Source organism: Heterodontus francisci, chromosome 13 (assembly GCF_036365525.1).
Source record: "Heterodontus francisci isolate sHetFra1 chromosome 13, sHetFra1.hap1, whole genome shotgun sequence".
Taxonomy (NCBI): Eukaryota; Metazoa; Chordata; class Chondrichthyes; order Heterodontiformes; family Heterodontidae; genus Heterodontus; species Heterodontus francisci.
In genome coordinates this window covers 51,897,977-51,910,590 of record NC_090383.1, presented here as the reverse complement: position 1 = coordinate 51,910,590, position 12,614 = coordinate 51,897,977, and the positions used below count along the sequence as shown (strand labels likewise).

General features: G+C 42.6%; 1 protein-coding gene across 3 annotated transcripts in view; it reads left to right on the top strand.

The window, feature by feature from the left end:
• The window catches only part of cnksr3 (cnksr family member 3), a 160,411-nt gene that overhangs the window by 119,558 nt on the left and 28,239 nt on the right, over nucleotides 1-12,614 (top strand). For all 3 annotated transcript variants that reach the window (XM_068044817.1, XM_068044815.1, XM_068044816.1), the window contains one exon: nucleotides 2,658-2,717. In XM_068044817.1, coding sequence (XP_067900918.1) covers nucleotides 2,658-2,717 — 60 coding nt within the window. The remainder of the gene's footprint in view (nucleotides 1-2,657; nucleotides 2,718-12,614) is intronic.

Here is a 12,614-nt window from a genome sequence, read left to right as displayed (position 1 = left end):
TGGCATTCAGTGGGATAGGTGCAGCTGATAAGTGTGAGTTGTGGGAGTATGAGTCTTGCTGTATAGGACTGACCATCCTATCGGCTAGTATAAAGATGGTTATGGCCATGGAAGGAGCATTCAGGCTTTTGATCCGCCTTTAAATTTTACCACTACTTCACAATATTCTCCAAAGGGTAAGGGTGTGAAAATATGTAAAGCAAAAGCTTTAGTCTAATGCTTAGTTATGCCTGGAGTTCACATTATTTTCATGTCTGCCTGTTCCACTTGTAGTATCAGCAATTTTTTGCTGGTGTTATCAGAAACATAATGTAGGACACTCAAATCAGTGAGATTTTTTTCCGGCTGCTAAATTTGTGTAAATTGTTACAACCAGGTGAGAAAGGTGACTAGGGGTCTATCTTAGCCTTCACCTGGTCTTACTGAAACAGGATCTAATTTTTAAACACTGTGTTTTGAGCTCCCTCTTGGTGAATCCTTGTTTACCATTTTCCAATTATAAAGCAAAGAAATGAGCACAAACAGGCCGCCTTGGGTTTAAAGAAGAAAAGTGAAATTTATTAAAATTAAAGTTAAACTCTAATTCGGTTAACGCCTACAGATAAACGCCGCGCCCCACGCTAGCATGTATGCGCGATACGCACATGCAAATAAAGACAGAAAAGCGCAGAAGAAAAATAGCGGAGAGGTTTGAGGCAATAGCAAAAGAGTTTCTTGTTACTGTGCTTCGAGCTCACTGTAGTCCTTTTGTAGGTAGTCTTGTTTTTCATTGAAGCCCCATATTAGTCTGAAAACTTGTTCTTTGTAGGAGACTCTTCTCTCTTGGGGTTCATGCGTCTTCAATGTGTCTTCAGTTCTGTGGAAAAGAGATGGGAGCACACAGGAGAGAGATGTTCAGTCCAGGAGCAGACAGCTTTCTGAGTTCAAATTCTGTTTTCTAATTTAAAACTCCCCTGGTTGGCCAGCAGGTGTTCACATGCCTGACTGGTTTGACCTGTATTAGGGCAGGGACTAGTTCATTTGTTCCAACACTGTTTGCCAGTATGAAAGAAAAATGTCTTTCCAGCCAGAGGCTTGGCAACCCCTTGTAATAGGCTACCTTTTCTTCCCAGCAACAATTTTAAAAATTAATATCCATATAGTGAAATATATGTGCCTCATTCTTGGCAGGTGGGGGCCTGCATGACAAAATATAAAAACAGCTTGTATGTTAAATATAAAATAATACAGTAATTAATTAGAAGAAACTCCATAAACTTAAGTATAGCTTTAAATCTTTTTTTTTAAAACAGCAGAACATTGTGAATGAACTTTTTGCTGTATCAAACTGGTTCCAGTCCAGTTGACTTTAGTAGGGTGTAGTTCTGTCATACAGTGATTGTTCTTGGATCTCTCATCTACAATGGTGGCACAGTGGTTAGCACCGCAGCCTCACAGCTCCAGCGACCCGGGTTTGATTCTGGGTACTGCCTGTGTGGAGTTTGCAAGTTCTCCCTGTTACTGCGTGGGTTTTCGCCGGGTGCTCTGGTTTCCTCCCACAGCCAAAGACTTGCAGGTTGATAGGTAAATTGGCCATTATAAATTGCCCCTAGTATAGGTAGGTGGTACGGGAATTGAGGGAAGGTGGGGATGTGGTAGGAATATGGGATTAATGCAGGATTAGTATAAATGGGTGGTTGATGGTCGGCACAGACTCGGTGGGCCGAAGGGCCTGTTTCAGTGCTGTATCTCTAAATAAAATAAATAAATGGCCATCTAATGAGTAATATAAACAGGGTAGGTGACTGGATCTGATTTTTGTTTGAGCTGATATCCTAACTTGAAAAATGTGCCAGTGAAGTCATAGTGTATTTGGATGTATGATGCACTTACTGAGTCTGACTATACCATGATTCCATGGGGCTGGGAGGCAAGGGGTGGGGATAAAAGGAAGCTTTTTTTTGTTGAAAATCTGAATATCAGTAACAAAGACTCGATTAACCTCACCCACCAAAAGCAGCATTTTGCATGCAGTTCTGTCCTTGAAGCAGCTATTTCTGATCCTTGCTAGTTCTGTTCTTGCAGATAAAAGGTGCTCCAAAGATAATCAGATTTTCCTATTGATCAGTCTGCATTTTGCCGTGGTAATATTGGGGACTTAGCATGTGGAGAAGTGCAAGGATGAACTTTTAATGTCATTGTGCTTTGCTGCATGACTGGACTATGCCAATGCAACTTATGTTGGTGCCTTGTCATATGGTTGTAGTGCTTGGTGAGAATGAGAGTAGTTGCACTGCTGCAGCTCCAAAATTGTACAGTTATATCTAGACGTATTGTAATATAGCTAAGTATATAACTTAAGAGCGCATACTGCTGCAGATAAATGCACTGTAGACACTCAAAGTTAATGCAAGTAGAGATAATTTGTTTATACTGGCTCATCGATTACGAACAGTTATTTTTCCTCCCTTCCTCAGTAGGTACAGCCACCTATTTGAGAATTTTACCTTTGGGATTTAATGCCTAAGAATGTAATCTGGAACACAAAATATTAAATTCTGAATGTGGCAACAAGATTTCAGAGCTACATCACTGAACAAAGTCAATGGGGTAGTTGTACTTGAATGGCACTACTGATTTTTATCCTTCCTAATCAAAGTTTTTCTTTTCCCCCCCAGGGCATGTACATTAAATCAACCTATGATGGATTACATGTTGTAACTGGTACAACAGAAAATGTAAGTTTAAAAACTTTGCTTAATTCCAGCTTCAAATAGTAAACCTGTGATTCTGGCTTTTCAACCAGGAATCTGAATGCATTAATGTGTCCAGTGACGAGCATTTTAGCCAGTGTAATAGCCATATACAGGGCTGAATTTTATACCGCCCCAGTAGGTCAGACGGTGACATGGGGGCGGCATAAAATTGAGTGGGAGGCCTACCCGCCCTGCTTCCGCTTCCGGTCAACTTTATGGCGTCAGGTGGGGGGGGAACATGGCTACTTAAGGGCCTTCACCCGCCTCCACAGTATTTTACCCATGGCAAGTGGGAGTGTTGGGGACGTGAAAGGCCACCCAGCGATAGCTGCCGGCCTTCTCGCGCGCCGGTTGGGGGCCATGGCAGTCAGGCAGAGGGTGCCCGATTGAGGGCTGCTCCCGACGCCCCCTCTTTTGGTTGGCCGGCAGCTCAATGAGGCAGGACTTCCTCCCTCAAGCAGGTGGAAGTCCCGTCTCGGAACAATTGAAGCCCGGGGACCCGTAAAATGAGGGACGGATCCCCGGGCTAGGAGGAAGCGGGTTCGCCATTGACTTTTACGTAGGTGGAGAATTCCTGTCCGCCTAAGGTAAAATCCAGCCCACAGTATCTGGGGTAAAAGTGAGAGCACTAGTGTATCCTTTAAACTTGCATGCATAAATAAAGATCCAGCTTCCGTATTTTATAAAGTTCAGTACTTTCAGGGAAATACTACTTTATAACACATGTATATTTATAAATTTGCTGTAATTAGTTTATTATTGAACATTTCTACTTGCATAAAATCTTATTTTTTTAATTAACTCAATGTAGGAAAGTTTGCATCAGTGTCTACACCTTCATAGCTAAACATTACCTCAACGCAAGTGAAATAAAAATGATTTGCACAAGCAATAACAATAGCTTGCATTACACAGAGCTTTCAACGTAGAGAAAAAAATCCAAGGTACTTCAAAGGTATAAGCAAAATCATACTCTGAGCCAAAGAAAGGAGAAGTAGAGAGATGGTCAAAACCTTGATCAAAGAGAGTGGTTGAAGGAGGGTCTTAAATGAGAAGAGAGGTGCAGGGATTTATAGAGGAAATTCAGGTGCTGAAAGGTGTGTGCACAAGAGACTTGCAGAGTTTGGGGGAGTGAGGTTTATTGGGCTGCAGGAGGTCATTGAGATAGGGATTGGAAAAACCATGGATGTATTTAAACACCAAGGTGACCATCTTAAATTTGAGATATTGGGGAAGCAGGATCCATGTACTTTCAATAAAAATGTGAGTAATGAGAAAATAGAACTTTGTGGGGGATATGATATGGGCAGCAGAGTTTTAGATGAAATGAACTTTACGGAGATTGGAGCAAAGGCAGCTGGATAGGAAAGCATTGGAATAATGGAGTCTAAAAGTGACAGAAGGAATGGATGTATGTTTCAGTGGCAGACGGGCTGAGGTAAGGAACTGGGAGGGACAGCACGTTCAATGACCTTGGAAATTATAAAAGGCTGGTGATGAGTTAATGAGGACAGGTGGCTTTTTTGGAGGAGCGAAGTGGTGATGGTTTTGAAAGAGTGGGGGACAGTACCCAAGGGGAGGGAAGTGTTTGTAGTAACAAACTGGGGACCAGGAAGGGTTTTTATATTTTATACATCTTGTTATTAAACTTAGAATTCCATTTACTTTTTTTAGTCTTGCCAACCTGAGATTCTGCATTTAATATCCCGTAAACCTATACTCCCAATCACGCTAATCTTCCACTAAGTCTACTTTGATTCAGAGTTTAATTACTGCTGCTATTTTTCTAAATAAAGTGCATTATCTCGCCATTTGCTGACTGAATTATCTGCCACTTTTAAACCAATTCCTCCATCGTATTCTGTTGCTGTAGCTTTTGGTCTTAAAAATTAACTCTCCCTTCTATTTTGGTGTCATTTGCATGGTTCTACACTGCATCCTCTAAGTCTGTAATCAAGTCTTTGATATACACCGTAAACAGAAGTGGCCACAGAGCTGAACCCTGTGACACCACCTATGTGGCACCTTGTCAAATAATTTCTTGAACAACAATAACTTGCATTTAACTGGCACCTTTAACTTAGTAAAAATGTCTTGAAATGCTTCATGGGAGCATTAGCAGATAAAATTTGTCACCAACCACATAAAAAGGTATCAGGACGGGCGACCCAAAGCTTGGTCAAAGAAGTAAATTTTAAGAAGTGGCTTAAAAGAGGTGGGAGAAGTTTGGGAAGCGAATTCCAGAGTTTAGGGCCTAGGTAGGAGAGGGCATGACCACAATGGTGGTCCATAACCATTACACTCTCTGCGTTTCTTTAATCTTAAGACGTCTTTACCTCTTCAAGAAATTGAGGTTAGGGCATGTTTGTCCCTTTTGAAATCTCTGCAGGCTGCCTCTACAGTGGGCCAAATAGCTTCCTTCATTCTCATTAATTTTCTGTGTTTCTATATGTGGTAACTTCACTCTTAATTGAAGACTCTAAAAATTTTCCCAGCACAGATGTTCAGCTAACTGGCCTTTAATTACTCGATTCGTGCTTTCTTCCTTTTTAAAAAAAAAAATGTGAACTACATTGACCACTCTTGAGTCTATCTTGCACCCATCCACACCCAGTAAAAGCCTGATGTATCTAGATTGGGTAGTAGGGAACATTGAAGTTAGTGTAACTTTGGAAATGTAAGGATATGAGATGCACTATGGAGATAAATTTTTCTGTATTAAGCTGAGATCTGAATCTATATCTGTGCTGCACAGTTGAGTAATTCACAGACTTTTACTTGCTTGCCAACATTACCACTGCAGCGATAGATATATATTTGCTACAACTCGTTTTTATATAGCATCTTTAATAAAACATCCCAAGGAATTTAACAGGAGCATTATAAAACAAAATATGACACCGAGCCACGTAAAGATATTACAGCAGATGACCGAAAGTTTAGTGAGAAAGCAAGGTTTAAGAAGCATCTTAAAGGAGGAGAGAGAGGCTTAGGGAGGGAATTTCAGAGCTTGGGGCCTTTCCAGCTGAAGGCACAGCCACCAATGGTGGAGCAATGAAAACTGAAGTGCTCAAGGGGTCAGAATTAGAGGAGCGCAGATATCTCAAAGGGTTGTTGGACTGGAGCCGATTAGTGATGGGGAGGCGCAAGGCCATGGAGGGATTTGAGAAGAAGGATTAGAATTTTCAAATTGAGGCATTGCTTAATCAGGAAACTGAGTGAGACCAAGAACAGCGGCAGTGGGAAGGAGTGAGACTAGAACAGTTTAAAAGAGCAGCAGCGGGAAGGAGTGAGACCAGCACAGGGAGCGGAGAGCAGTCGGACCTGTGTGAGAGCAGTCCAGGCGTGCCAGAGTTTTGGAAAAAGGTCAACAGTGACATCACAGGAAAACCATAAGCTCATTGGTTGGTAAGTAACTGCTAATTTGAATTACCTATTCTACATTGATTTCAGATTAAAGGTGAACAGGAGAAATATTTTACAGATTAAAAACTAAAGACCAGTGGTGGAGCACAAGGCATTCGGAATAAAATTGAGTTAACAGCACAAATAAAGACAAATGGGTATGAGTTAGTGGCGATTACTGAGACGTGGTTGCAAGGAAACCAGGTTTGGGAATTAAATATCCAAGGGTACTGAGTATTTCAGAAGGATAGGCAGGAAGGAAAAGGAGGTGGTGTAGCTTTGTTAGTAAAGGAAGAGATCAATGCTGTAGTGAGGAATGATATAGGCACTGGAGATCAAGACGCAGAATCAGTCTGTGTAGAAATAAGAAATAGCAAGGGAAAGAAGACCCTGGTGGGAGTAATCTATAGGTCCCCAAACAGTAGTTCCACAGTGGGGCACAGTATAAACCAGGAAATACTGGGGGCTTGTAACAAAGGTACGGCAATAATCATGGGGGATTTTAATATGCATATAGACTGGATTAATATTGGCAAGGGGAGCCTCGAGGGAGAGTTCATTGAATGTATTAGAGATTGTTTTTTTGGAGCAATATGTTGTGGAGCCTGTCACTCCAGAATTGGCCTTTATAGCCACTCCAGGCGCTGCTTCACAAACCACTGACCACCTCCAGGCGCGTATCCATTGTCTCTCGAGATAAGGAGGCCCAAAAGAAAAGATGTTGTGGAACCAACCAGGGAGCAGGCGATTCTAGATTTGGTATTATGTAATGAGGTGGGATTAATTAATGATATAGTTAAGGATCCTCTAGGGAAGAGTGATCGTAGCATGCTAGAATTTCCAATTCAGTTTGAGGATGAGAAACTGGAGTCCCACACTAATGTTCTGGAGTTAAACAAAGGTAATTACATAGGCATGAGGACAGATTTAGCCCTAGTGGACTGGGCAGGAAGACTAAAAGATGATGAGCAGTGGCAGACGTTTAAGGAGATATTCAAATCCTCCCAACTAAAATATATTCCCGAGAGGAAGAAAGATTGTAAGAGGGGGAAAAAACATTCATGGCTAAGCAAGGAGGTTAAGGATAACATAAAGACTAAAACTTAAGGCATACCATATTGCAAAGGCCAGTGGCAGGCTGGAAGATTGGGAAACTTTTAAAGATCAACAAAGGGTTACTAAAAAAGTAATAAAAAGAGCAAAGGTAAATTATGAAGGAAAACTAGCGCAAAATATAAAAACAGATAACAAAAGCTTCTTAGATATAAAAGGGAAGAAAGTAGCTAAAGTGAATGTTCATCCCTTGGAGGATGAGACTGGGGAGTTAATGATGGGGAGCACAGAAATGGCAGAGACACTAAATCAGTATTTTGCCTCAGTTTTCATGGTGGAGGACACTAGTACCATCCCAATAGTAACAAGTAATGCAGAGGTTATAGAAAGCAAGGAACTTAGAACAATCATCATCACTAGGGAAAAGGTAAAGAGCAAATTGTTGGGATTGAAGGCAGCCAAGTCCCCAGGGCCTGATGGCCTGCATCCTAGGGTCTTAAAGGAAGTGGCAGCAGAGATATTGGGACTATTGGTTATAATATTCCAAAATTCCCTGGATGCGGGCAAGGTTCCAGTGGATTAGAAAAATGTTAATACAACTCCCTTATTCGAAAAAGGAGGGAGGCAGAAAGTAGGGAACTATAGACCAGTTAGTTTAACATCTGTCGTTGGGAAATTGTTAGAATCCATTGTTAAGGATGTAATAACAGGACATTTAGAAAGTCAAAAGACAATCCATCAGAGTCAGCATGGTTTTATGAAGGGTGTTTGACTATTTGCTAGAGTTCTTCGAAGATGTAACAAGTAAAGTGGATAATGGGAATCCTGTAGATGTAGTATATCTGGACTTCCAGAAGGCATTTGATAAGGTGCCGCACAAAAGGTTAATACCCAAGGTAAGATCACATGGGGTTAGGGGCAATTTATTAGCTTGGATAGAGGATTGGCTAACCAACAGAAAAAAGAGAGTCGGGATTAATGGGTCCTTTTCTGGTTGGCAAGATGTAACTAGTGGGGTGTCACAGGGTTCGGTCCTCGGGGCCCCAACTATTTACAAATCTATATTAATCACTTAGATGCAGGGATAGAAGGTACTATAGCCAAATTTGCAGATGACACTAAAATAGCTTTGATAGTAAGTTGCAATAAAGAAATAAGAAATTTACAAATGGATATGGATAGGTTAGGAGAATGGGCCAAAATTTGGCAGATGGAGTTTAATGTGGGTAAGTGTGAGGTTATCCGTTTTGGGCGGAAAAATAGAAAGGCAAATTATTATCTAAATGGAGAGAAACTACAGAGTCCTTTGGTGCAGAGGGGTCTGGATGTCCTCGTGCATGAATCGCTGAAAACTAGTATGCAGGTGCAGCAGGTAATAAGGAAGGCAAATGGAATTTTGGCATTTATTGCTGAAGGAATAGAGTATAAAAGTAGGGAAGTGTTGCTGCAACTGAACAAGGCATTAGTGAGACCACACCAGGAGTATTGCATACAGTTTTGGACCCCTTACTTGAGGGCAGATGTAGTTGCATTGGAGGCAGTTCAGAGCAGGTTCACTAGATTAATTCCAGACATGAGGGGTTTGTCTTATGAAGAGAGATTGAGCAGTTTAGGCCTTTACTCTCTGGAGTTTAGAAGAATGAGAGATCTAATTGAGGTATATCAGATGATTAAGGGGATTGACAAAGTAGACATAGAGAGGATGTTTCCTCTTGTGGGGCAATCTAGAATGAGAGGTCATAGTTTTAGGATAAGGGGTAGCAGATTTAAAACAGAGACGATGAGAAATTACTTCTCTCAAAGGGTTGTGAGTCTGTGGAATTCACTACTCCAGAGTGCGGTGTTTGCCGGGACATTGAGTAAGTTTAAGAAGGAAATAGACAGATTTTTAATTGGTAATGGGTTGAAGGGTTATGGAGAATGGGCAGGAAAGTGGAGTTGAGGCCGAGATGAGATCCGCCATGATCGTATTGAATGGTGGAGCAGGCTCGAGGGGCTGAATTGCCTCCTCCTGCTCCTAGTTCTTGCATTCTTATATAGGTCAATGAGCATAGGGGTGATAGGTGAACAGGACTTGGTGAGAGTTAGGACATGGGCCGCAGTGTTTCTGATGTTATGAATGCTGGACTTTGTAACATGATTAAGTTTTAAAAACTCTGATTTTTAATGTTTTAAGATGGAGTCAGAGAAGTCAGATGACCTCTCATCAACTCTGTTTTAATGTTAACGGTCTCGCTGAGGTTATAACAATGACCTCAAGTTAGCGGAGGATAGAATGTGGAGGCCGGCCTGCAGTGCGTTGTAATAGTCCAGTCTAGAGGTTGTAAAGGCATTGATGAACTGAGGCGGGTGTGGAGTTGGGCAATGTTAATTAAGGTGGAAACGGACAGAATTAGTGACAGCATGTGTATGGGGCTGCAAGCTCATCTTGAGGTCAAAAATGGCACCAAGATTGTGAAGAATCTGGTTCAGCCTAAGACAGTTGCCAGGGAGAGGGATGGAGTTGGTGGTGTTCTGATTCTGTTATTTATTTTTAAGTATATGGTATGTCTTTAAGACAGCCAAGGATCAATATTGCTTTAAGAACAAACCAGCCTCTGGAATTACCAAGAAGATGCATTTTGGTTGCCATTGGATATAACCATATGGAGAGGGAACCAACCAGCTTCAAAGAATGCATCCTGGTTATCCGGCAACAGCCATTTGGAGACCAAGGACAAAATATACAATGTTGCGATTAACTGTTTGAAACTAGCTTAAAGAAAGCTGGCTTTTGACACACTCACACAGACTGTCTGCCAGCATATACTGAAGGAAATAAGAGAGAGCTCTCCCCCTCTGTCTGTTTAAACCCTATTTATTATACTCTCAGAATTCTGAAAAGTCGAGCCAAATTAATTTCTTAAAATAAAATAACCAATTACTTTAACTGTAATTGCTGGTCATCGCTGGACGGACGAGGAGTTGAAGCTTCTGATGACATTTTTTTTATTTCCATCGGATGCGAGGACGAAGCAAACTTGGACTGCTCCACATTGGAAGTTTCCACTTCGGCAGGAGCGTGAATCTGCAAGGACTTTTTTTTTGATAAATGTTGTTTTTATCTTGGTGTTTAAGAGTTTAGTTTTCTAATAAACAGTTAATTTGTTGATCTCAAGACACCTGGTTTGGTTCGCCTCATTCAGGGGTTAATAGATGGTTCAATTTGGCTGTGGTTTTCTTTAATTCGGAAAGTCTAAAGTGATATGTTAGGCGATCGGTGAAGGCACGGCACTGAATCGACAGTGCGTTTCTCCCACTGCAATCAGAACCATATATTTTGATGAGGGGCTTTGTCTTGAGCGCTCGGTAGTAATGGCGGCAAGTGGGTGAAGTTAGTGGTGAGGACCGAAAACAGTCTTTGGTCGTTCCAATATTTAATTTTAGAAAATTACTGCTCATCTGGTACTGGATACCTAACGAGCAGTCTGACAGTTTTGAGATGGAGAGGTCGAGAGGTGGTGGTGAGGTAGAGCTGGGTGTCGTCAGCATGCATGTAGAAACTGACATTGTGTCACCTAGAGGCAGCATGCAGATGAGAAGTAGGAAGGGGCCAAGCGTCGTTCCTTGGGAGACACCAGAGGTAAAGGTGCAGGAACAGGAAGAGAAGCCATTTCAGGTGATTCTCTGGCTACGATTAGATAGATGGGAATAAAACCAGGTGAGTGCAGTCGCACCCAGCTGGACAACACTGGAGAGGAGTTGAAAGAGGATGGTCAATCATATCAAAGCCTGCAGTCACATTGAGAAGGACAAGGAGGGATCGTTTATCTTTATCGCAGTCACGTAGATTGTCATTTGTGCCTTATGAGGCCTGTTTCAGTAATGTGGCAGGAATATAAACCTGATTGGAGAGATTCCAACATGAAGTTTCTTGAAAGATGGGCATACATTTGGGAGGCTACAACGCATTCTCGGACTTTGGAGAGGGAAGGGAGGTTAGAGATAGAGCGGTCGTTGGTAAGGACAGACGTTTAATGGGTGGTGCTGGCAGATTTGAATTAGAGGGGAATAGTACCTGCAAAGAGGGAACCGTTAATAATATGAGCTAACGTGAGCCAGGAAGGGAATTTAGATAGTTCGCAGTTCATTGAGATAGGATCAAGAGAACAGGAGGTGGGCCTCATGGAAAAAGTGAGCTGAGGGAGGGCATGAGGGGAGATGGGAGAGAAACTAGAGGAAAATGCAAGTTCAAGGGTAGGACAGGGCAGAACTTTGGAGGGAGTTTGGCTGTACCTCCTGGGGGAATGGCTAATGTGAGACAGAGTAATGCTTTTTAACAGGAACTATGGAGGTGGGTGTGAGGTTGAACAGAGCGGTTGCTGCAGAAATAGCGTGATGTACAGAGGGCCACAGGCTAGAGTCATGGTCATTGCCGCACAGAAGGAGGCCATTTAGCCCATTGCGCCCATGCTGGCTGTCTGTAGAGCAATCAGGTCAGTTCCATTCCCCTGCTCTATCCCATCTCTGCCTTCCCCCCCTCCCCCACTTCTCTCTGCCTTCCCCCCTCCCCCCAACTGCCTTACCCCTCCCCCCCCCCCCCCCCACCACCCCACCTGCCTTCCCCCTCTTTTCCCCCCCCCCCCCCCCCACCCCACCCTCTCTACCACCTCGAAGGACAAGGGCAGCAGATGCATGGAAACATCGCCACCTGCAAGTTCCCTGCCAAGCCACAAACCATCCTAACTTGAATCTATAATCGCTGTTCCTTCACTGTCACTGGGTCAAAATTCTGGAACTCCCTTCCTAACAGCACTGTGGGTGTACCTACACCACATGGACTGCAGCAGTTCAAGAAGGTGGCTCCCCACCATGTTCTCAAGGGCAATTAATTCTGGCCTAGCCATCGACGACCACATCCCGTGAAAGAATAAAAGAAAATAAAAGCCTGGATCCTGTATGTCTTTTTATCCACTTTCCTAACCTGCCGCTTTCAATGATTTTTGCACACATGCCTCCAGGTGTCTGTACAATTTTAGAGTTGTACCCAACCAGGTCAATTATTTGTCCTTAATTCCATGAGCTTCAACTTTAGCTAATTGTCTCTTATGAGCAACTATATCAAATGCCTTCTGGAAGTCCATATAAATAACATCCATAGACATTCCCCTGTCCACTACTTCAGCCTTCTCTTCAAAAAATGCAATCATGACCTTCCTCATAAATCCATAGTGGCTTTCTCTGATCAGCTAAAATTTTCAAGGTGCTCAGTCATGCTATCTTTAATCACTGACACCCTGTCCTTCTGCCCGCCCTGCCTCCTGCTCCAAAGTGACATGGTCTGCATTCTGCTCATCCTTCTGACATTCTTTATTGTTACAGCCACATGTTGTGACGTGGGTGGTTCCCACTGTTCAACTCCCCACCTGACCACAGCAAGTG